The sequence below is a fragment of the Oncorhynchus keta genome, chromosome 36, assembly GCF_023373465.1.
Source record: "Oncorhynchus keta strain PuntledgeMale-10-30-2019 chromosome 36, Oket_V2, whole genome shotgun sequence".
NCBI classification, from domain to species: domain Eukaryota; kingdom Metazoa; phylum Chordata; class Actinopteri; order Salmoniformes; family Salmonidae; genus Oncorhynchus; species Oncorhynchus keta.
This window is the reverse complement of record NC_068456.1, coordinates 12,296,731-12,322,618: the sequence shown is the minus strand read 5'-3', so window position 1 is coordinate 12,322,618 and position 25,888 is coordinate 12,296,731. Positions and strand designations below refer to the sequence as shown.

The 25,888-nt window shown below is 39.5% G+C and overlaps 1 protein-coding gene across 1 annotated transcript in view; it reads left to right on the top strand.

Annotated features, from left to right (window-relative positions):
• Nucleotides 1-17,921, top strand: part of LOC118369650 (heat shock 70 kDa protein 12A-like) — a 52,832-nt gene extending 34,911 nt beyond the window's left edge. Inside the window, exons 7-12 of the mRNA XM_052498496.1 lie at nt 2,597-2,768; nt 5,790-5,876; nt 6,730-6,834; nt 7,111-7,369; nt 10,687-10,790; nt 13,140-17,921. Coding sequence (XP_052354456.1) covers nt 2,597-2,768; nt 5,790-5,876; nt 6,730-6,834; nt 7,111-7,369; nt 10,687-10,790; nt 13,140-13,771 — 1,359 coding nt within the window. The 3' untranslated portion in view covers nt 13,772-17,921. The remainder of the gene's footprint in view (nt 1-2,596; nt 2,769-5,789; nt 5,877-6,729; nt 6,835-7,110; nt 7,370-10,686; nt 10,791-13,139) is intronic.
• The last annotated feature ends 7,967 nt before the right edge of the window (nt 17,922-25,888 follow it).

The following is a 25,888-nucleotide window of genomic DNA, read 5'->3' as shown; positions in this document are numbered from 1 at the left end:
TCACCACAACATGCAGATCTCACAGAGCGGAGGGATGTGATGCAATGCTCAGATTTTATACGTAGTCTGTCTTTTTCTGTATGTATTGTGGATAGAAACACAAACCAGCATGCACAGAATGTGTTCATTGATTGGTTTCCATTGTTCTGTTGATCGATAGGTCTCCATTGTTCTGTTAATCGATAGGTCTCCATTGTTCTGTTAATCGATAGGTCTCCATTGTTCTGTTGATCGATAGGTCTCCATTGTTCTGTTGATCGATAGGTCTCCATTGTTATGTTGATTGATGGGTATCCATTGTTCTGTTGATCGATAGGTCTCCATTGTTCTGTTGATCGATAGGTCTCCATTGTTCTGTTGATCGATGGGTCTCCATTGTTCTGTTAATCGATAGGTCTCCATTGTTCTGTTGATCGATAGGTCTCCATTGTTCTGTTGATCGATAGGTCTCCATTGTTCTGTTGATCGATAGGTCTCCATTGTTCTGTTGATCGATAGGTCTCCATTGTTCTGTTGATCGATGGGTCTCCATTGTTCTGTTAATCGATAGGTCTCCATTGTTCTGTTAATCGATAGGTCTCCATTGTTCTGTTGATCGATAGGTCTCCATTGTTCTGTTGATCGATAGGTCTCCATTGTTCTGTTGATCGATAGGTCTCCATTGTTCTGTTGATCGATAGGTCTCCATTGTTCTGTTGATCGATAGGTCTCCATTGTTCTGTTGATTGATGGGTCTCCATTGTTCTGTTGATCGATAGGTCTCCATTGTTCTGTTGATCGATAGGTCACCATTGTTCTGTTGATCGATGGGTCTCCATTGTTCTGTTGATCGATGGGTCTCCATTCAGTTGATTGACGGGTCTCCATTGTTCTGTTGATCGACAGGTCTCCATTTTTCTGTTGATCGATAGGTCTCCATTGTTCTGTTGATCGATAGGTCTCCATTGTTCTGTTGATCGATAGGTCTCCATTGTTCTGTTGATCGATAGGTCTCCATTGTTCTGTTGATCGATAGGTCTCCATTGTTCTGTTGATTGATGGGTCTCCATTGTTCTGTTGATCGATAGGTCTCCATTGTTCTGTTGATCGATAGGTCACCATTGTTCTGTTGATCGATGGGTCTCCATTGTTCTGTTGATCGATGGGTCTCCATTCAGTTGATTGACGGGTCTCCATTGTTCTGTTGATCGACAGGTCTCCATTGTTCTGTTGATCGATAGGTCTCCATTGTTCTGTTGATCGACGGGTCTCAATTGTTCTGTTGATCGATAGGTCTCCATTGTTCTGTTGATCGATAGGTCTCCATTGTTCTGTTGATCGATAGGTCTCCATTGTTCTGTTGATCGATGGGTCTCCATTGTTCTGTTGATCGATGGGTCTCCATTGTTCTGTTGATCGATAGGTCTCCATTGTTCTGTTGATCGATAGGTCTCCATTGTTCTGTTGATCGATGGGTCTCCATTGTTCTGTTGATCGATGGGTCTCCATTGTTCTGTTGATCGATGGGTCTCCATTGTTCTGTTGATCGATGGGTCTCCATTGTTCTTTTGATCGATGGGTCTCCATTGTTCTTTTGATCGATGGGTCTCCATTGTTCTGTTGATCGATGGGTCTCCATTGTTCTGTTGATCGATGGGTCTCCATTGTTCTGTTGATCGATGGGTCTCCATTGTTCTGTTGATCGATGGGTCTCCATTGTTCTGTTGATAGATAGGTCTCCATTGTTCTGTTGATCGATAGGTCTCCATTATTCTGTTGATCGATAGGTCTCCATTGTTCTGTTGATCGATATGTCTCCATTGTTCTGTTGATCGATAGGTCTCCATTGTTCTGTTGATCGATAGGTCTCCATTGTTCTGTTGATCGATAGGTCTCCATTGTTCTGTTGATCGATAGGTCTCCATTGTTCTGTTGATCGATAGGTCTCCATTGTTCTGTTGATCGATAGGTCTCCATTGTTCTGTTGATCGATAGGTCTCCATTGTTCTGTTGATCGATAGGTCTCCATTGTTCTGTTGATCGATAGGTCTCCATTGTTCTGTTGATCGATAGGTCTCCATTGTTCTGTTAATCGATAGGTCTCATTTGTCTCTAATGGTCGAATGCTGCAAAATCAGTGGTTGCTTGAGGAAATGTAATAGCTTTTGGAAATTCCTTTTATGTTAGGATCGTATGATTTATCACTGAGTATTTTCCTGTTCAAATCTGTGGCTTGCCCAGATCCCCATACTTTCCTAAAAGCTATTTATCATTTAGTAGTGAACTAGATTGTTTTATATTAGTTATGGTTGTGTTATATTAGTTATGGTTGTGTTAAATGGTTCCAGCTATAGATGGTATTTACACAGTATTGTATAAGTGTATGTAGACAGTAGATTTGCTTTTACAAAATTAATTATTTGAGTACTGATGGCCATATTGTCTTACTTCCTATTTGGAGGTATCTTGAATCCTTAGCATACCCTGAATACTTAGCAATGAGGGTTGACCACAGCAACTTACTAGGACAGTTATTCACAATGCTAGTTTTATTGGGATCCTGTTAAGGAAAAAGCAGATTTCCTGTATTTCCTGTCTGTGCTCTGCTTTCCTCTAGGCTGGTCTGGTTCCCCGTGACACCCCAGAGCAGCTGATCATCGCCCTTGAGCCTGAGGCAGCCTCCATCTATTGCCGCAAGCTCCGCCTCCACCAGATGATCGACATTGGTACCAAGACCACCCAGAATGGTTTCAGCCCCAATGAGAACGTGGGGGCAGGGATGACCCAGGGTAAATGCCACCCTGCGACCCCACAGGCCAATAACAATATGAGCATCACATTGAACATCCCAATAATGTACCATAATAACATTTTGCATCCCCATGTGCCGATTTCATACAGTATGTGCCTCTCAAATGAATATTGAACTATAGATTGGTTATTGGTTGACAAGCATGCTTATAATTCCAAAAGTGTTAAATCTGTTGAGTTCAGTCTGGATAACTGGTTGGCAGGGGAGAACCATCTTTCCACTGCTGTCAGGTCACAGATTACTACAGTGATATTGTAGTTTTTTTTTATTGTGGCATTGTAAGTTTATGCTAATAGTCAAACAACCAGTGCCTTTAATTAATCGTAAACATACATTTCATTTCAATGGAAAACATGTATGTGACAATATCCTCAGCCCTAACATCACTTTTATTGTCATATTCAGACACTAAAAGTGCATGGGCAAATTTCTAATAGTCACACTCCCTGTCTATTTGCCTTTGCTTATTTTTCCTAAAATTCCATGGAATACTATGGGAAAATTGGCCTATGTACTGTGTATTTCAATTACTTTTTGTATTCAGGATGTAACATGGCAAATATACTGATATCTGATTGTACAGAAGGTCATTAAAACAGTAAATAATGCCACCTTAGAACTGGTCCATATTATCCAATGACATCCAATCTAATTTGACAGCATGCGAATCAGCAATAGCAAATGACTCCCTCAAGCCTTTCCTCTCTCTCACTCATCACTCTTTTTTGTTTCGGGAAAGAGTTTTTGTTCTCCACAGATGATCTAAACCAGAGATTTAGAAGCTTGGTGACCTTCAGTCCTATCTCTCTACGCTATTGACTGGGGATATGACTGAATGCCACTCACAGTAGCATTCACTTGCATGCATGGCAATTATTCATCTCCCCTTTCTTTTAGTTCAACAGCTCATCGGCAGGGAGAATGTGTATTACACCTCTATGTTGGTTTAATTGACGTCACAGGGGCACGTGCCCCCTCAGAGTTGTCCTGTTTAAAAATGAACAATATTATTTTCTTCTTTTTTTTTCTTTCTCTGTAATACTACTAACCACCTAGCAAATTTATGAAGTTGTCTTTTAGCCTGGATACATTCCCAGTCTCTCAACCTCATAACTACTACATTTCAGGCTATCCATCGAGTCTTAGCTGGCATGCACACAAAAAAAAGCAAGCAATTACGAAACGTACTGAATAAGACTCACAATCCTTTACCCAGATTTTTAGCAGAGATGCAGGGAAGAAAATAACCACCTGTCCTTTAAAAAAGAAAAATAACCTCCAGTCAGGAGGATACAGACAGCTACATGTTTGGGGTTCATGACGCCCCTGATTGAATCCATTCTTCCAGTTGTCTGTGACCATGGTGAGAGGTTGACATTTATCCTAGGTGTCAATTCAAAACTATATGCTCCAGTCCTTGAATGCAAAGTATTTTATGACAAACATATCATTTCTACCATCTGTCTTAACATATTCCCTGAATGTGATTCACTTGTTATAGTAGTACTGCAGCTTTAGTTTGAATTCAATAGGATTCACCCACACATTCAGTAGAGGAAACGCTGTAAGACAACAGTGTACATGGTATACTGTCTTTAATAAGAACTGAAATGAGAGATGATTTACTGTACTGTATAGACAATTATTGTTGATTCTGAATACTCAGTGCAACAATAAGAAAACAGTATTCGCTCTTTAGCTGGGCACTTGTTGCCTTGCGGTTCTTGGATGAAGATCATTGCATTGATGGAATGGTCACTGCCTCCGTCATGGTTTACAACGCTCTAACCACATGCTGTAACACAGCTGAAGGCTATTGGTGTCTCTTTGGAGCAGATGGGTTCCTATGTTTGTCCTTTATAGACTCTGTAATGGCCTGTTTCAGGCTGTGTCTGGTCAGCTTATGAACACATACTGTAAGACTAGCAGAGTTTGTATGTTTCCTGTATATCTCTACATTCCTGTAAAATGCTTAGATTGTTGTCCAAAATGGTGCTCAATGTGTCCCAAGGCTACATACAGGATTTCAGAACTAGTGAGGTCAATGTAGCGCCATCCAATGAATATATCCTTTACTAATAATAATTCTGGAATATTAAGTTGGTTTGAAATAAACCCTATGATGAATAGTCAGATTGTTTGTAGGCCTAGCGCCTTGCCTCCAGTAGCAATGCAGAGGTCAGAGAGAGGTCGGGGGGAAAAAAGAGGGCACAAGTCAATATCCCCAAGTCTAATGCTGGGGTTTCCAACAGGATGTTACAACTCTTTTTGTGTTGGAAGAGAAGTGTAGTCTCTGTCCAGCTGCTGCTGTTTCCACCTTACATGAACTTTCCCATAATGGCTGCCCCTCTACTCGAGCAGCTTCCACCATCGCTAACTCACAACATTCTCACAGCGTTCCTGGAAGTTTATTTCTTCATTTTGTTGTCTGTGTTTTGACATGTTGATGGAAGAGGTAATGGTGCCATAGATCGACCCCACTCTCACGCCTTCCTGAGAGCTAATAGGAGTAGAAAATTCCTCTTTCCTCTTTGTGCTTCCCAACTGTGTGGTCATGCTACTACTACTGTCTCTTTGTGTTTTCAGCCAGTGATTACAAGGTCCGTATGTGATTAATCCCATCATTAGCCCATAAGTACTGATCATAAGAGCATTCTCCAGTTTTGAACATTGAGTGTAAAATGTCCTTGTTTTTTCATCCCTTTGCAACTAACACATTTTTCCCTGTGTAGGAATACTATTTCATCAGCGGCACACTGATAAAGCACAGTTTCAATATGAGTACATGAATTGAAACACTAGAAACTGTCAACCCAGAATCTCTGAGATGGGTACCTGCGGTGAAGCCATAGTCTAGAGTTCTATCGCTGACTTCACATCTAGACATCATGTAACCCTATCATCCTGTTGCTTGACTTACATTGTATGACCCACACAGCTTCACCGAAGCGCTTTCACCCTTCTCACACTCGGTCATTCTCTCTCTGTCAATAACCAGCCAAGGAGCCTGTCCGGAGCAAACGACAGAGCCGCACCTTTTTGGTGGAAAATGTCATAGGGGAGCTTTGGTCGGAGCTGGAAGAAGGTAGAGTCTCTTTCTCTCTTTTACGCTTCGGTTTCTCTCTCCCTCCTTCCTCTCTCTACATTATTTGCTCTTGCTGTTTCTTATACTGCTGATCATGCATTGTGCTGGTTATTCACTACCCTAAAAAACAACGACATGCTTATTGAGTGGGAGGATCTTCTCTACTTAATGTCTTTCTAGTTTTTGCTTATAACCTCATGCTTTTACGGTCTAATCGGTTACTTTTCTCTACTAATCAAATGCTTCCTGTAGGTTTGGCTGGATGTTGACATGTCAGGGATCATATGGTTGTTTACATCAGTGGTTCCCAACCAGGGGTACTTGGACACCTGGGGGTACTTGGCCAATCCACAGGGGGTACTTGAAAAGACTTATGAGACCATATGTTTACTGGTAAAATGCACATGAAGGGGTACTTCAGGGGTACTCCAGGCAGAGCAAAATTCAGTTGGTGCTACAGTAAGCAAAAAATGTTGGGAATCACTGGTTTAAATGACCACGTAGTGATTACTGACCACTGTGACAGTGTGAGCATGGTGATAATATAAGTTATTCACTGTATGAAAGGACTGTAATCCAGTATAGAAATTGGTTTGTCCTCTATCTCCCTCCGCCATGCCCCTGATACAGTATAGTAGCTACACTGTATCTAGGTCGCTACTACCCACTTGGGATTTTAGGGCTTGACAGTATCATGACTACTCGTGTTCAACATCCTCTGAGTGTGTCCCAAAAACAGAAGCTGATTTTAGAGGAAAATGTTAGAAGTCATGCTTCAGAGGTGCTATTGGCTCCCGCTATAGTCTTCTGCCCCTTGTCCTCCAATGACATTTCTCTCGCTCTGTGTCGCCAGGTGACCGCTATGTGGTGGTTGACTGTGGTGGTGGAACGGTTGACCTCACGGTCCATCAGATACAGCTCCCCGAGGGACATCTCAAAGAGCTCTATAAGGCCTCAGGTACAGAGACTGCTCAATGCTCATATAGCAGCTCTTGCTGTATGCATGTTACACTGAGATGGATCTAGGCAGTGTCCTCAACACAACAACAATCACATTATTCTGGCTGTTATATTGCATTGTGGGGTGGATGCTTGGAGCCCTAGACTAAAAAATACTTTCATAGCAGAAGTGTAGCGGTAGGCTTAATCAGGGTCCATGCAACCAACTCTGAGTTCTATGGACTCTTGAGTCATTTGAGCTGTTATTGACCGACACTCATTTTCGCCTTCTCAGGCGGTCCTTATGGCTCCATTGGTATTGACTATGAGTTTGAGAAGCTCCTGTGTAAGATCTTCGGGCCCGACTTCATCGACCAGTTTAAGATTAAGCGGCCGGCTGCCTGGGTGGATCTGATGATCGCGTTTGAGTCCAGGAAACGGGCGGCGGCCCCGGACAGGACCAACCCCCTGAACATCAACCTGCCCTTCTCCTTCATTGACTACTACAAGAAGTTCAGAGGTCACAGTGTGGAACACGCCCTGCGCAAGAGCAAGTGAGTGTGTGTGTGATTAGGGAGAAGGGTTAGAGGACTGGTACAGGATACCGCGCACACTGAAAGTCTAGAGCTCAATCAACTCCCTATTGAGTGAATACCCTATTACCCAAGCATGTGTCTGAATGATATGTCCTAGCTGTCAGATGTAATATACACTGAGGGTACAAAAAATAGGAACACCTGCTCTTTCCATGACATAGACTGATGTCATGTGCTAAATCCACTTCAACAGCCGGAAGCAGGTGAAAAAGGTAACTCAAATAACCATATTCAACCAAGCTAATTTCCAATTCCTATGAAATGTTTTGATTACAGAGTTAGCAAAACTGTACTTCTCCCCCACTTAACATACTACTTGACCAGTTGGACCCAAGCTTGCTGTACAACATTAAAACCCATTCAGTCTGTCTGCAAACAGACTCTCAAAGTGCTTGATAGGAAGCCCAATAGTCATCATCACTGTTACATCCTCAGAAAGCATGAGCTCCTGAGTTGGGAGAATCTTGTGGAATACACCCACGCATGTCTCGTATTCAAGATCCTAAATGGCCTGGCTCTCCCTCCACTTAGTACTTTTGTTAAACAGAAAACCCAAACCCATGGCAGCAGATCCACAAGGTCTGCCATGAGAGGTGACTGAATAGTTCCGTTAAGGAAGAGCACCTTTAGTCAATCTGCTTTCTCTGTGAGAGCTTCCCATGTCGGCAACACACTTCCATCAGACACACAACTGCACCACCTATCGCACCTTCACAAAAAAACTTGAAGACATGGCTAAAGGCCAATCAGACTTGTGAACATAATCCCTAACTGTGTATTGTCGCTTTCCATGTTGTCTGTAGCTTGTGAGATTTTATATATTTTGTTTTGTTGCTTTTCGTGTTAGGTTCCTCTGTCTGTGTGCTACGTGTTGCTTGTTCTAATGTTGCTCTGCATGTGCTCACTGCTCATTGTTTGTCTGTATTGTTATTGTAATTGTTTTTAATAACCTGCCCAGGGATTGCGGTGGAAAATTAGCCGGTTGGATACACCGGTACTTTTACAGAAACGTTTATTAATGTGCACTGTCCCTGTAAAAATGAACTAAAAAATAAACTCAGTGTAGATAAAGGGGAGGAGACAGGTTAAAGAATGATTTTTAAGCTCATTCTTAGGAGGAAACTCACTATTAGGAAGTGATGCTTTGTACACTCAGTGCATGTTTACTTGGTGTATGTATCCATGTGAATACACACAAGCTTCCTCTGCACAGATTTAATTTTTATTACAGAAACATGTAATGACCAACTTGCGACATATTACAATATATTTTCCATTATATACCAGGGAATTCAGAATTCACCCCCCACTACCTCAGTCAGCTCATTAAGAGACAGCAGGGTTCTTTATACTCAGCCAGACTAGAGAGTGATATCAGAGTGATACAGGGTCTTTATGTAAGCAAGCTTTATTTTAATGTTATTCAGTCATTTTTTATGAATTCAAGTGCACAATACTGCACCAAACATTAATTTGGGTAAAACTACTACTGTCAATACTACAGTGTGTAGGCAGGAAGAAAGCATTTCCGACTTGTGTCTTGGCTGAAATAATTTGAACTGAATGAACCTAAGTGAGAATACTTAGTCAGCTACTGTATTGTACATACACTAGACTAGTATCTCACTTTGATACCGCTCTGTAGTCTGGGTGTTAACAGTCGTGTCTTGCATGCGTACAGTTTTTCATCTCTTATTAAAATCATGGGACCCTTAAAGACATTCAGATTCCCCGAAACCTGAGCCTCCAGTGGGCCTGTGGGCCCTCTTGACTCACAGTCATAACTGTAAATCATTTAGTCTGTCTCAATCTGCTGGAGAAGCCTTTGTGTGAAAGAGTGTGTGTATGTGTGCACTGGCAAGCACACAAACTCACAAACACCTGGGAGAATACTCAAACGATACCAGATGGGTTCTAGACACTCCTATAAGATATGTTATATGGGTTCCCGAGTGGCCCAGCCGTCTAAGGCACTGCATCTCAGTGCGAGAGGTGTCACTACAGACCCTGGTTCTATTCCAGGCTGTATCACAACCAGCCATGATTGGGAGTCCCATAGGGCGGTGCACAATTGGCCCAGCGTCATCCAGGTTACGGTTTGGCTGGGGTAGGCCGTCGTAAATAAGAATATGTTCTTATCTGACTTGCCTAGTTAAATATAGTTTAAATAAAATGTTACAACAAGAGCAGAGTGAGGGGAAGGAGTATACAGTACATATATACATTTAAAAAAACACTCGTCTCATGAAAGAAACTCACGTGAGCTACTGTATTGAGGCAGACACCACTTATCAATTGTTCTCCTACAGACATAAATGTAACCCACCAGCTCATTTTGGGTCTTATTTAGCAACATTTTAAATTGTGTTTTTTCACACTGGATAAAAGAAGATACTCAGAGCCACCACAGCATGGTATATCATACACTGAGAAAATGGCCCTTGAATGTTTTCCTACTTGGGAGCTCGTCTTTGTCGACACCCCTTCAGCATCGTTCACACCCTCTTAAGCCTTGGCCTCATATGGGAATCTGGAGATGGACGGGGCTATGTGCTAAACAGTAGGCTATAACTAGCAATGCAAAGGGTTATCTTGAGCTAGAACTAATATTACAACACAGCGAGCCAGCAAACTAACGTTGGCTAGCTAGCTAACAGTATGCTTTAACTTCCAATTAAAACGACTTTCTGACTAAATTAGAAACGTATAATAGCTGACTCTTTCCCATATACATGGATGAACGGTTGTTTGGCCTGTTGTGTCAAGTCATTCCGGTTCACACTGACGGTGTACAGAAAGTAGTCCAACACAACCTTTTCACACTGAAATTCAGGGCAGCAATGTTGTTGAGAGCAGTAGCAACACTTTTCTCCTTGGCTAACATATCTTTCATAAAAGCCTCAGTAAGCAAGGACACATATGTTCAAATGTCTCTCCTGTGTAGTAGGGACATGTGACATATGCCCAGCCTCATGAAACGGGTCACCAATATATTCCATAGAGAGCTCACTGTGTTAAATCTCCATATAGATAATATACCAAGCACAAGAGGTAAAACGTAGAGGAAGACACAGTGATTTCCGTACATCCATTCAGGGGACTGTAAAAAAGGTTTTGTTTCCTAAAGACATCATAGGTCACATACTGTACTGACAGAGAAGGAAGACTGGTTCATGGTGCATTGTATCAGTGCTTTTACAGTAGCCTACCAATCTACTGGTAATCAGAGCAGGGTCAATAATGGCATGCTTATCTCTCCTCTCTTGTCTCTGCAGTGTGGATTTTGTGAAGTGGTCCTCCCAGGGCATGCTGAGAATGAACCCTGATGCCATGAATGCCCTCTTCAAGCCCACAATAGACCACATCATTCAGCACCTCAGTGAGTAGCAGCTCTTACTAATACAAACCCCATTTTTGTTCAACACTGAGGGACTACATATACAGTCGTGGCCAAAAGTTTTGAGAATGACACAAATATTAATTTTCACAAAGTCTGCTGCCTCCGTTTGTATGATGGCAATTTGTATATACTCCAGAATGTTATGAAGAGTGATCAGATGAATCGCATTTAATTGCAAAGTCCCTCTTTGCCATGCAAATGAACTGAATCCCCAAAAAAACATTTCCACTGCATTTCAGCCCTGCTACAAAAGGACCAGCTGACATCATGTCAGTGATTCTCTCGTTAACACAGATATGAGTGTTGACGAGCACAAGGCTGGAGATCACTCTGTCGTGCTGATTGAGTTCGAATAACAGACTGGAAGCTTCAAAAGGAGGGTGGTGCTTGGAATCATTGTTTTTCCTCTGCCAACCATGGTTACCTGCAAGGAAACACGTGCCATTATCATTGCTTTGCACAAAAAGGGCTTCACAGGCAAGGATATTGCTGCCAATAAGATTGCACCTAAATCAACAATTTATCGGATCATCAAGAACTTCAAGGAGAGCGGTTCAATTGTTGTGATGAAGGCTTCAGGGCGCCCAAGACAGTCCAGAAAGCGCCAGAACCGTCTCCTAAAGTTGATTCAGCTGCGGGATCGGGGCACCACCAGTACAGAGCTTGCCTAGGAATGGCAGCAGGCAGGTGTGAGTGCATCTGCACGCACGTTGAGGCGACGACTTTTGGAGGATGGCCTGGTGTCAAGAAGGGCAGCAAAGAAGCCACTTCTCTCCAGGAAAAACATTGGGGACAGACACATATTCTGCAAAAGGTACAGGGATTGGACTGCTGAGGACTGGAGTAAAGTAATTTTCTCTGATGAATCCCCTTTCTGATTGTTTGGGGCATCCGGAAAAAAGCTTGTCCGGAGAAGACAAGGTGAGCGCTACCATCAGTCCTGTGTCATGCCAACAGTAAAGCATCCTAAGACCATTCATGTGTGGGGTTGCTTCTCAGCCAAGGGAGTGGGGCTCACTCACAATTTTGCCTAAGAACAAAGCCATGAATAAAGAATGGTACCAACACATCCTCTGAGAGCAACTTCTTCCAACCATCCAGGAACAATTTAGTGACCAACAGTGCCTTTTCCAGCATGATGGAGCACCTTGCCATAAGGCAAAAGTGACAACTAAGTGGCTCGGGGAACAAAACATCACAATATTTTGGGTCCATGGCCAGGAAACTCGCCAGACATTAATCCCATTGAGAACGTGTGGTCAATCCTCAAGAGGCGGGTGGGCAAACAAAACCCCACAAATTCTGACAAACTTGATTATGCAAGAATGGAATGCCATCAGTCAGGATGTGGCCCAGAAGTGAATTGACAGCATGTCAGGGCGGATTGCAGAGGTCTTGAAAAAGAAGGGTCAACACTGCAAATAGTGACTCTTTGCATCAACCTCATGTAATTGTCAATAAAAGCCTTTGACACTTATGAAATGCTTGTTACTATGGAATACTGAAGTATAATTACATCTGACAAAAATATCTAAAGACCCTGAAGCAGCAAACTTTGTGGAAATTAATATTTGTGTCATTCTCAAAACCTTTGGCCACGACTGTACTGTAGTGTCTGAGAGATGTAGCCTGTGATGATTATACAGTAGGAAGCTGTCAATGTGTTTGCCTGCAAGGGTTGAAACCTGAAAGGCAAATCAGCGTGAGTGAAAGACTCAGTGTGGAAATGGTGTCAGTCATCCATTTTTATGAGCTGAGGTTTCAAAATGGCTGAGGTTCCCAATATTTCCTTGTAACTCGCAAATCTAAGGTTTAGAAATACTGCAGCCTATCTAATGCTAATCTAATCTATTGGTCCTGCTGCTGTCTTGAAAAAGAGACATTATCTCCACTGACCTAGATGAATAAAGCATGATTCTGTTTTCAGTTTGGATCATCTCCATACAGTATGTGAGCTTCCCACCCAGGCTTAATTGAAAGCATGCCCATCCCATTCCAAGCTCAAGGGAGTTGAGATCCCAAAGAGTCATTTGGGGAGTGCACACTGTACCCCTAAGTCTTCCTCTCACTGTACATTGAGCAGTCTTCCCAATTCTCCCACCTAGAATAAACCAACCTACTACAATAATGCATGCAGTGGTTTTGGACAGAGAGTAAGAAGTGGGTCACATTACTGAATTCCTAGAGTAAACAACTTGTTTGTTGAAGAGGTTTTTAATGGAGTTGCTAATGGCATAACACATCTGCTAATGCCTGCAGAAAATTTACATTTTACTTCACATACTGTAGAGTAGAACTCCTGTTGAATAATAACTATCTTCCTTTCAGCCGACCTCTTTGATAAGCCGGAGGTGTGTGACATCAAGTTCCTGTTCCTGGTGGGCGGCTTCGCTGAGTCGCCGCTGCTGCAGCAGGCGGTGCAGAACATGCTGCATGGCCGCAGTCGCATCATCATCCCCCACGACGTGGGCCTCACCATCCTCAAGGGGGCCGTCCTCTTTGGCCTGGACCCCAGCGTCATCAAGGTGCGCCGCTCGCCCCTCACCTACGGCGTGGGCGTCCTCAACCGCTACGTAGAGGGCAAGCACCCACCTGACAAGATGCTGGTGAAGGACGGCACGCGCTGGTGCACCGATGTCTTCGACACCTTCATTGTGTGCGACCAGTCCGTGGCCCTGGGTGAGACGGTGAAGCGCAGCTACACGCCCGCCAAGCCCAGCCAGCAGGTCATCATCATCCACATCTACTGCTCGGAGAAGGAGGGAGTGGGCTTCATTAGCGAGCCGGGCGTGAGGAAGTGTGGCACGCTGCGGCTGGATGTGACTGGTACGGAAACCAGCGCCGCACGCCGTGAGATCCAGACACACATGCAGTTCGGGGACACGGAGATCCGGGCCATGGCGGTGGACGTGGCCACCTCGCGTACTGTCAAGGCTAGCATCGATTTCCTCGCTCAGTAAATAGGGTGACAGAACCAGAGGGTCAAAAGGTCATAGGAAGTGAAATCTCCAGCAACACAGTACACAATGAACCAGAGGACAGTGGCTAGAATACTGTAGCAGTATATTGATATTTAGGCCTGTTCAAATTCCCTGTAGCATGATAAGTGCTAGTTTGTTTCTGCTTTAACTAACTCCTTGGTCAGAAACAAACAAGCTCTCAGGTTTTCTACCATCTGTGTATGTACTGTGTCTAGTCTTAAATGCAGGCTATATTGATGTGCTCTGCTCTAGAGATTTACACAGACTTGCAGATATTGCTACTGATACATGCAGCCTTGTTTCAGGTTCATTGTGTGTTATCTGTAGTTGTGTGCTGTAGCTGTTTTAGGTCATGGTAGATGGATACTGTAGTGGATACTGTAGTAGTCCTCTTACAGCGACAACATCATGCTATGACACAATGCTGCACAAACCTCAGTGTCCTCTTCAACCCTGGCTCATGGGACCGTCTTTTCATAACTCCTATGATTATTAAGACATTTAAAACCAAACCCCTGGGGCTTCCATGAACATGCAGTTATATACACTAGCATTCAGATATTTAACCTACTCATCAGACCAGAGTTGTGAGTCATGGTTGGAGACCACCTGAGATGACGAGGGAAGGCAGTGGTTCTCCAACAAAAACACTCCATTTGATCCGTTTTCAACAGTAAAACGTTACAGCAGGGGTGTCAAACTCATTCCACGGAGGGCCGAGTGTGTGCAGGTTTTCGGTTTTTCCTTTCAATTAAGACCTAGATAACCAGGTGAGGGGAGTTCCTTACTAACTAGTGACCTTGATTAATCAATCAAGTACAAGGGTGGAGCGAAATCCCGCAGACACTCGTCCCTCCATGGAATACGTTTGACACGTGCTTAACAGGGTAGCTTTCGAATCTGTATTTATCTCTACCGTCTCCTGTGGTTCGGCCCAAGATGTCATAAAAAGGAGTTCTATTACCATACGAAAACAAACTTGGTGCATTAGCTTTAAAAATGTTTGGTCAAATCTAGTCAGACAGTCTCCTATCCTGTCAACAATATATGTTTAATGGTTTATTGTGTACTGCGAACAAATCTGTGTTGGAAATATAGAGAGACTAACAACCACCTGTTTAGACACCAGGCTAAAGACATTAATTTCTCACAAACAACGTAAAAATCCACCTCACTGTTTAATAGGTTGCGCTGATCCACAGCCAAATATATATCCTTGAATGTGAAAAGTGGCAGAGTTGACAATGCTGCTAGCTGAACCTGCAAACTGATTTGAATATAACCATTGCCATGTGCTTTGTGCTTTGTTGTTGCCTTCATTTGTTATGCTTATGATTCAACGGAGGACAAAAAGCCACTTAATTTCCTTTTTGAATATTTCATATTCCAGAGATTTCTGTACAATTGCAGGCCCTTAAAAAGGAAAGATTACATTGAAAATATGTTTATTTCTGTAAATACAGTATTTAAATATTGTACAGATTTTTTGCGTTATTATTCTAGCAGCTTTAGAACAGAGAGTGTGTGCTTTCACGCAGACACCTTATTTCATTATTCTCACCAGACATGCATGGCATGACAAGGCAGAATTTGAATGGCATATTCTACGACAATGAGTGAAAGTGAACGTTGCCTGTGTGTTGCTCTGCGATTGAAAAAAGAAACTTGAATACCTTTGCCCTTAAAACATGAGTGGTTATTGTTATGGAACATGGAGTTTCTTTGGGTTGGGAAAACCCTTTTTAAAAAATGTTTTAATTAAATGTTTTTATTGTTATTGGTAAGACAGGTACACATGGACAAGAAACCAGTGACAAAACCAAACAGGACAAAGATTTCCCCTTCCACAGAACTTCCCTAACCCATAGTATGATTAGTGGTTCACAGTAGCAGTCTACAGAGTCATGCGCTGATGATAGAGCAATTACGTTTCTTTCACTACCGATGTAGGATCTTAATTTGATCCCTCTTTTGTTGATGAGAATTTTCCTGCACAGCAGGAAGTGCAAACTTGTAGTATATTCAAAGTTTAAAAAGGCTTCTAAAGTTTGTAATTTCCACTTTAACATTTCATTTGCCCTAACTTAAAATGTATCATACCCAACTAAAAAATGTCCATTAATTATAATCCACATAATAATTCAAATTTCCTGTTGCTGCTGGATTATTTGACAAATTGACTCAAATAAAGATCCTACATCTGCAGCCTCATGCATACGTGCTACAGATATTTCCATGTGGGTAAATAATTTAGTTTGCTGTGCAACTGTCAATTTGTATTTAGTTTAGATTACATTTTTTTAAATTGGTTTTGTTTATGAAAAACCTGTATTCTACATTCAAATGATCGATAGTAAATATTTGTTGGCTCTTTCTAACAACAGTAATTGCCCATTCAAAACTATCCTTCAACCACCCTGCAGTTCCAAATCTCTGCCCTTCTCTCCCAAACAATAGTAATACAAGAGCAATAACACCTTGCAATTACAAGGTGTTGTTCCTTACCACGATTTAACACAACCATGAAACATTTTTGTGCTCTGCTTCCATTTTAAATCTGCTTCAAGGCTGCAGCTACTGGAAGTATTATCCCCTAAATCAAGTATCGATGGAAGGAAACAGCAAAATAAAAACAACTTGATATTTAAAGATTTTGAAAATCTATAACCTTGTTCAATGATAAATAAAGATACAATTAATAGCTTTGCAAGTTACAGCGCAGACAATGCAGGAAAACCTTATTTGAAGGTTTATGGTCTTTCTTTAAAACTCATTTAAATGAGATCTTCACGGAAAACTCTGAATTTAGGTTGGTCTCCGTTGATTTGTTGATGTGAAAAAGTGCACAAGCTTTGATCTATGATGCTGCCTATGGCACTCTCCTGCAATGCACGTTTTGCATGAGTAACTCTTTACGAATGGTGAGAAAACAATTTCTAACAACACTTTTTTAGGTTTGTGGTTTAGGTGTGCCGATAATGTTACACCACCATGTGTGGAGAAAAGTGTGGCCTTTTCAAATCCAGATGCAAGGACAAATGAACCATTAACTGTGAAGGCAATGTTTGTACATGTCCCAATCACTCATCTCACCCACTGTTATCAGAGCAGATCTGTTCAATCTATGGAAAGCCCTGAAGTGCTTTCTCCATCCTAATAACTAATATCATATTAATCTATATGTCATGTTAATCTAGCTGCACCTTCCCCATCCCCACTATTATATGGAGGTCAATGTATGACTACTAAGTTGAAGGAAATAAAAATACATAATTTTGTTTCTTTAATGTATTTCTACTTTCATAAATACCATGTATTTTGTGCAGCCTCCAGTATATTGTAATGCACAAGATGCTGTATGTAGCTGCTTTACTGTATACTCAAAGCTATGTCAGAATTGTATGTTTAGCTAAAGTTTGCATTGTATGTCGTTTATAATGCAGAAGAAGATGACAACTGGCACGCTAAAGAGAGTAAATATGTTGAATTCTATGGTAATTTATGAATCTGGAGTTGAATGGGTGGATAGGCAATTAAGTAGAATAATTGTAGCTAGCTTCTGCATACCAAAATAGAAAGTGCTTAACTCTTAATCTAGATTTTACAATATTACAGGACATACAAGTTCACTGCTACTTGATTCTGTGCTTGTTGTAGAACAAGTGACTTCACTATTCTGCCAAATTTGACATTCCTACTTAATGTTTGACAAATCACACATTTTTCAGTTTATCTTTGGGTTGACGCACATGTGATTTTTCTACTGTTGAGTTACAAGTCTCCTGCTTCTTACCATTTTAACTCAAATGTGTTGTATCCACAGCCAAACTGTCATCCAATAAAATGTAGGTGTATTTCAAAGAATATCTGACGACCTGTTGTTATTAGTTTCTGGTGTCATGACAGCCCGAGGGCATGCTGGTTTTATGACATACAGTACATGATACACATCAAAAACACGTATGACAACCCTTCACACATAAATAACAGGAAGGCAGGAAACAGACTATATAATGCTTTTACATTTTGCCAGTGAAGTGTCTGTAACCAGTCAAATGTGTTTTATCACTAATATTGGAAACAACAGCTACAATGTATTCTGCAATAAATCAAAAGTTTGGAAATCCGATTCAAGCTAATTTTATTTGTCTATGTATTCTCTTCAGTGTTAGGAACATTTGATGAGGAAAGTCCAACACAGCTGCAGATCTTTAAATGGGTGTGACCAATTTGGATCTGTGCCCTCGGGAGCCAAAAACGAGAATATCTGAAAAGCAACACTGCTCTCCAGTGGATATTATTAGAAACTACAGTACCTGAGACACGTAATAGCATTGAAATGATGGAATATCTTGTACTGTGTGCAGTGATACCCTGCTTCACCAATTGTACCTGTTTTTGAGACAGTTCCAACTCAGTGGTCTATATCTCCATGATAATAAGAGATACATTTTTTCAAACTTTGGTGCTCATCTGTTTCTGATCTCTCCACCCAGTCCAGAAGAGTTTATAGGGAGAAAGAACAGTAGATCAAGATTAAGATCCAGCTGTTTTTGTTGAAATCCAAGACTAATTGACGTGCACTGTGTCAAGTTGTGACGTTATGGAGACATGGCTCCATATTGTCCTCTGGCTGCCAGTGTCTATTAGACCTAATGGCGTTGGAGTGCCTTATGTAGTACTCCTGTAGTACAACGATGATTGGTACACTTTGTCCCGGGTTTGATAACAGAAGTTGTGGAATAAGCTCTGGTTTCAAACCAGCCTCACTGTGCTATTCTCTACTTGTACTGCTGTGCCATTATTCAATTCACATGTACATAGTTTTGGATTATACTGTAAGTCCTATGCTAAATTGTAGTTAGCCTCAAGCACCCTTGCTAATGATCCAACAAGCTGAATATGAAACTAAACACAGGCACTTCTTATTCAATCACCGTGTGCATTTAGGAGCGAGTGTGTTATTCTAACAGGAGTGTTAGTGGAGAGGCTCTCAACCCCACACAGGGCAAGGATGTTTTTAGTTGGTGGATGTGTGAGAGGGGGATGGGGAGGGTGTGGGCGCTAGATAGGTGCGCTGGTTGCCCCCAAAATGGCTGGAAAGTAGGGCAGTTGCTACGGCAATTTCAAGGGGGAAATCTCTCGAAGTAGGCCCTTCAGTTGCTGGTGTGATCCCTCCCACACACTCTCACATACTCTTACACACTCATATTCTCTGTCAGAGAAGCAGTGGGGTTTGGTGCTGTGTGTGCTCGTCTACCAATAACATAATGCAGAGGAAAAGTGGGAGCTCGACACGTTTTCTTTCCTCTGTCAGATTTCCTAGCCATTATTTGATTTCATTAATATTTGTTTTGTCAGCAGACACACTTATCTATGAGATGAGTATCACTGAATGTTGATGAGAGGTCTGTTTGGGTAACCTCCCTCCCTTCTCACACACACACACACACACACACACACACACACACACACACACACACACACACACACACACACACACACACACACACACACACACTAACAAAGTGGAGCTGTCTAGACTGTGAGGCCCATCCAGACTGTAATATATTCCAGCTCCAATTACAGTAACAGAATCCAGTGTTAGAAAGACCCGAGACAGATGTATTGGTCTGGAAGGCAAACAACTTATGACTGCATGTTTAGATTTTTTTGTGTGAGTTTTATATGACGAACTGTTAGATATTCTAGTAGGGGTTAATATGACAAACTGTTAGATATTCTAGAAGGGGTTAATATCAACAACTGTTAGATATTCTAGTAAGGGGTTTACATGACAAACTGTTTGATATTCTAGTAGGGGTTCATATCAACAACTGTTAGATATTCTAGTAGAAGTTTATATGACAAACTGTTAGATATTCTAGTAGGGGTTAATATCAACAACAGTTAGATATTCTCGTAGGGGTTTATATGACAAACTGTTATATATTCTAGTAGGGGTTAATATCAACAACTAATAGATATTCTAGTTGGGGGTTTGTATCAACAACTGTTAGATATTCTAGTAGGGGGTTTATATGACTAACTGTTAGATATTCTAGTAGGGGGTTTATATCAACAACTGTTAGATATTCTAGTAGGGGTTAATATCAACAACTGTTAGATATTCTAGTAGGGGTTAATATCAAGAACCAAGATATTCAAGTAGGGGGTTATTTGACAAACTGTTAGATATTCTAGTAGGGGTTTGTATCAACAACTGTTAGATATTCTAGTAGGGGGTTATGTGACTAACTGTTAGATATTCTAGTAGGGGTTTATATCAACAACTGTTAGATATTCTAGTAGAGGGTTATATGACAAACTGTTAGATATTCTAGAAGGGGTTAATATCAACAACAGTTAGATATTCTAGTAGGGGTTTATATGACAAACTGTTATATATTCTAGTAGGGGTTAATATCAACAACTAATAGATATTCTAGTTGGGGGTTTGTATCAACAACTGTTAGATATTCTAGTAGGGGGTTTATATGACTAACTGTTAGATATTCTAGTAGGGGGTTTATATCAACAACTGTTAGATATTCTAGTAGGGGTTAATATCAACAACTGTTAGATATTCTAGTAGGGGTTAATATCAAGAACCAAGATATTCAAGTAGGGGGTTATTTGACAAACTGTTAGATATTCTAGTAGGGGTTAATATCAACAACTAATAGATATTCTAGTTGGGGGTTTGTATCAACAACTGTTAGATATTCTAGTAGGGGGTTATGTGACTAACTGTTAGATATTCTAGTAGGGGTTAATATCAACAACTGTTAGATATTCTATTAGGGGGGTTACATGACAAACTGTTAGATATTCTAGTAGGGGGTTTATATGACTAATTGTTATATATTCTAGTAGGGGTTTATACCAACAACTGTTAGATATTCTAGCAGGAGTTTATATCACTAACTGTTAGATATTCTAGTAGGGGTTTATATCAACAACTGTTAGATATTCTAGTAGGAGTTTATATGACTAACTATTAGATATTCTAGTAAGGGTTTATATGACTAACTGTTAGATATTCTAGTAGGAGGTTTATATCAACCACAGTTAGATATTCCAGTAGGGGGTTTATATCAACCACAGTTAGATAATCCAGTAGGAGGTTTATATCAACAACTGTCAGATATTCTAGTAGGGGTTTATATGACTAACTGTTAGATATTCTAGTAGGGGTTTATATGACTAACTGTTAGATATTCTAGTAGGGGTTTATATGACTAACTGTTAGATATTCCAGTAGGGGGTTTATATGACTAACTGTTAGATATTCTAGCAGGAGGTTTATATCAACAACTGTTAGATATTCTAGTAGGAGGTTTATATCAACCACAGTTAGATATTCTAGTAGGAGGTTTATATCAACCACAGCTAGATATTCCAGTAGGAGGTTTATATCAACCACAGTTAGATATTCTAGTAGGGGTTTATATCAACTAAGTTAGATATTCCAGTAGGAGGTTTATATGACTAACTGTCAGATATTCTAGTAGGGGTTTATATGACTAACTGTTAAATATTCTAGTAAGGGATAATATCAACAACTGTTAGATATTCCAGTAGGGGGTTTATATGACTAACTATTAAATATTCTAGTAAGGGATAATATCAACAACTGTTAGATATTCCAGTAGGGGGTTTATATGACTAATTGTTAGATATTCTAGTAGGGGGTTTATATCAACAACTGTTAGATATTCTAGTAGGTGTTTACATCAACAACTGTTAGATATTCTAGTAGGTGTTTACATCAACAACTGTTAGATATTCTAGTAGGAGGTTTATATCAACCACAGTTAGATATTCCAGTAGGAGGTTTATATCAACCACAGCTAGATATTCCAGTAGGAGGTTTATATCAACCACAGTTAGATATTCTAGTAGGAGGTTTATATCAACCACAGTTAGATATTCTAGTAGGAGGTTTATATCAACCACAGTTAGATATTCTAGTAGGAGGTTTATATCAACCACAGTTAGATATTCTAGTAGGAGGTTTATATCAACCACAGCTAGATATTCCAGTAGGAGGTTTATATCAACAACTGTCATATATTCTAGTAGGGGTTTATATGACTAACTATTAAATATTCTAGTAGGGGGTTTATATCAACAACTGTTAGATATTCTAATAGGTGTTTATATCAACAACCAAGATATTCAAGTAGGGGGTTATTTGACAAACTGTTAGATGTTCTAGTAGGGGTTAATATCAACAACTGTTAGATATTATAGTAGGAGTTTATATCACTAACTGTTAGATATTCTAGTAGGGGTTAATATCAACAACTGTTAGATATTATAGTAGGAGTTTATATCACTAACTGTTAGATATTCTAGTAGGGGTTAATATCAACAACTGTTAGATATTATAGTAGGAGTTTATATCACAAACTGTTAGATATTCTAGTAGGGGATAATATCAACAACTGTTAGATATTATAGTAGGAGTTTATATCACGAACTGTTAGATATTCTAGTAGGGGTTAATATCAACAACTGTTAGATATTATAGTAGGAGTTTATATCACTAACTGTTAGATATTCTAGTAGGAGGTTTATATCAACCACAATTAGATATTCTAGAAGGGGTTTATATGACTAACAGTTAGATATTCTAGAAGGGGTTTGACTAACTGTTAGATATTCTAGTAGGGGTTTATATGACTAACAGTTAGATATTCTAGAAGGGGTTTATATGACTAACTGTTAGATATTCTAGTAGGGGTTTATATGACGAACTGTTAGATATTCTAGTAGGAGTTTATATGACAAACTGTTAGATATTCTAGTAGGGGTTTATATGACTAACAGTTAGATATTCTAGTAGGGGTTTATATGACTAACTGTTAGATATTCTAGTAGGGGTTTATATGACTAACTGTTAGATATTCTAGTAGGAGTTTATATGACAAACTGTTAGATATTCTAGTAGGGGTTTATATGACTAACTGTTAGATATTCTAGTAGGGGTTTATATGACTAACAGTTAGATATTCTAGAAGGGGTTTATATGACTAACTGTTAGATATTCTAGTAGGGGTTTATATGACGAACTGTTAGATATTCTAGTAGGAGTTTATATGACAAACTGTTAGATATTCTAGTAGGGGTTTATATGACTAACAGTTAGATATTCTAGTAGGGGTTTATATGACTAACTATTAGATATTCTAGTAGGAGTTTATATGACAAACTGTTAGATATTCTAGTAGGGGTTTATATGACTAACAGTTAGATATTCTAGTAGGGGTTTATATGACTAACAGTTAGATATTCTAGTAGGGGATTATATGACAAACTGTTAGATATTCTAGTAGGAGTTTATATGACAAACTGTTAGATATTCTAGTAGGAGGTTTATATCAACCACAATTAGATATTCTAGTAGGAGGTTTATATCAACCACAGCTAGATATTCCAGTAGGAGATTTATATCAACCACAGTTAGATATTCTAGTAGGAGGTTTATATCAACCACAGCTAGATATTCCAGTAGGAGGTTTATATCAACCACAGTTAGATATTCTAGTAGGAGGTTTATATCAACCACAGCTAGATATTCCAGTAGGAGGTTTATATCAACCACAGTTAGATATTCTAGTAGGAGGTTTATATCAACCACAGCTAGATATTCTAGAAGGGGTTTATATGACAAACTATTAAATATTCCAGTAGGAGGTTTATATCAACAACTGTTAGATATTCTAGTAGGGGTTTATATCAACAACTGTCAGATATTCTAGTAGGGGTTTATATCAACAACTGTCAGATATTCTAGTAGGGGTTTATATCAACAACTGTCAGATATTCTAGTAGGGGTTTATATCAACAACTGTTAGATATTCTGGTAGGGGTTTATATCAACAACTGTCAGATATTCTAGCAGGGGTTTATATCAACAACTGTCAGATATTCTAGTAGGGGTTTATATCAACAACTGTCAGATATTCTAGTAGGGGTTTATATCAACAACTGTTAGATATTCTAGTAGGGGTTTATATCAACAACTGTCAGATATTCTAGTAGGGGTTTATATCAACAACTGTCAGATATTCTAGTAGGGGTTTATATCAACAACTGTCAGATATTCTAGTAGGGGTTTATATCAACAACTGTCAGATATTCTAGTAGGGGTTTATATCAACAACTGTCAGATATTCTAGTAGGGGTTTATATCAACAACTGTCAGATATTCTAGTAGGGGTTTATATGACTAACTGTTAGATATTCTAGTAAGGGATAATATCAACAACTGTTAGATATTCCAGTAGGGGGTTTATATGACTAACTGTTAGATATTCTAGTAGGGGGTTTATATCAACAACTGTTCGATATTCTAGTAGGTGTTTATATCAACAACCAAGATATTCAAGTAGGGGGTTATTTGACAAACTGTTAGATGTTCTAGTAGGGGTTAATATCAACAACTGTTAGATATTATAGTAGGAGTTTATATCACGAACTGTTAGATATTCTAGTAGGGGTTAATATCAACAACTGTTAGATATTATAGTAGGAGTTTATATCACAAACTGTTAGATATTCTAGTAGGGGTTAATATCAACAACTATTAGATATTCTAGTAAAGGTTTATATGACTAACTGTTAGATATTCTAGTAGGAGGTTTATATCAACCACAGTTAGATATTCAGTAGGAGGTTTATATCAACCACAGCTAGATATTCCAGTAGGAGGTTTATATCAACCACAGTTAGATATTCTAGTAGGGGTTTATATGACTAACTGTTAGATATTCTAGTAGGGGTTTATATCAACAACTGTTAGATATTCTAGTAGGGGTTTATATCAACAACTGTTAGATATTCTAGTAGGTGTTTATATAACAACCAAGATATTCAAGAGGGGGTTATTTGACAAACTGTTAGATGTTCTAGTAGGGTTAATATCAACAACTGTTAGATATTCTAGAAGGGGCTTATATGACTAACTGTTAGATATTCTAGTAGGGGTTTATATCAACAACTGTTAGATATTCTAATAGGGGATTATATGACTAACTGTTAGATATTCCAGTAGGGGATTATATGACTAACTGTTAGATATTCTAGTAGGGGTTTATATCTAACTGTTAGATATTCTAGTAGGGGTTTATATGACTAACTGTTAGATATTCTAGTTTATATCACTAAGTTACATGTTATAGTAGGGTTTATATCACTAACTGTTAGATATTCTAGTAGGGGTTAGTATGACTAACAGTTAGATATTCTAGAAGGGGTTAATATCAACAACTGTTAGATATTCTAGTAAGGGGTTTATATGACAAACTGTTTGATATTCTAGTAGGGGTTCATATCAACAACTGTTAGATATTCTAGTAGGGTTTATATGACAAACTGTTAGATATTCTAGTAGGGTTTATATCAACAACTGTTAGATATTCTAGTAGGGGTTTATATCAACAACTGTCAGATATTCTAGTAGGGTTTATATCAACAACTGTTAGATATTCTGGTAGGGGTTTATATCAACAACTGTCAGATATTCTAGCAGGGGTTTATATCAACAACTGTCAGATATTCTAGTAGGGGTTTATATCAACAACTGTCAGATATTCTAGTAGGGGTTTATATCAACAACTGTTAGATATTCTAGTAGGGGTTTATATCAACAACTGTCAGATATTCTAGTAGGGGTTTATATCAACAACTGTCAGATATTCTAGTAGGGGTTTATATCAACAACTGTCAGATATTCTAGTAGGGGTTTATATCAACAACTGTCAGATATTCTAGTAGGGGTTTATATCAACAACTGTCAGATATTCTAGTAGGGGTTTATATCAACAACTGTCAGATATTCTAGTAGGGGTTTATATGACTAACTGTTAGATATTCTAGTAAGGGATAATATCAACAACTGTTAGATATTCCAGTAGGGGGTTTATATGACTAACTGTTAGATATTCTAGTAGGGGGTTTATATCAACAACTGTTCGATATTCTAGTAGGTGTTTATATCAACAACCAAGATATTCAAGTAGGGGGTTATTTGACAAACTGTTAGATGTTCTAGTAGGGGTTAATATCAACAACTGTTAGATATTATAG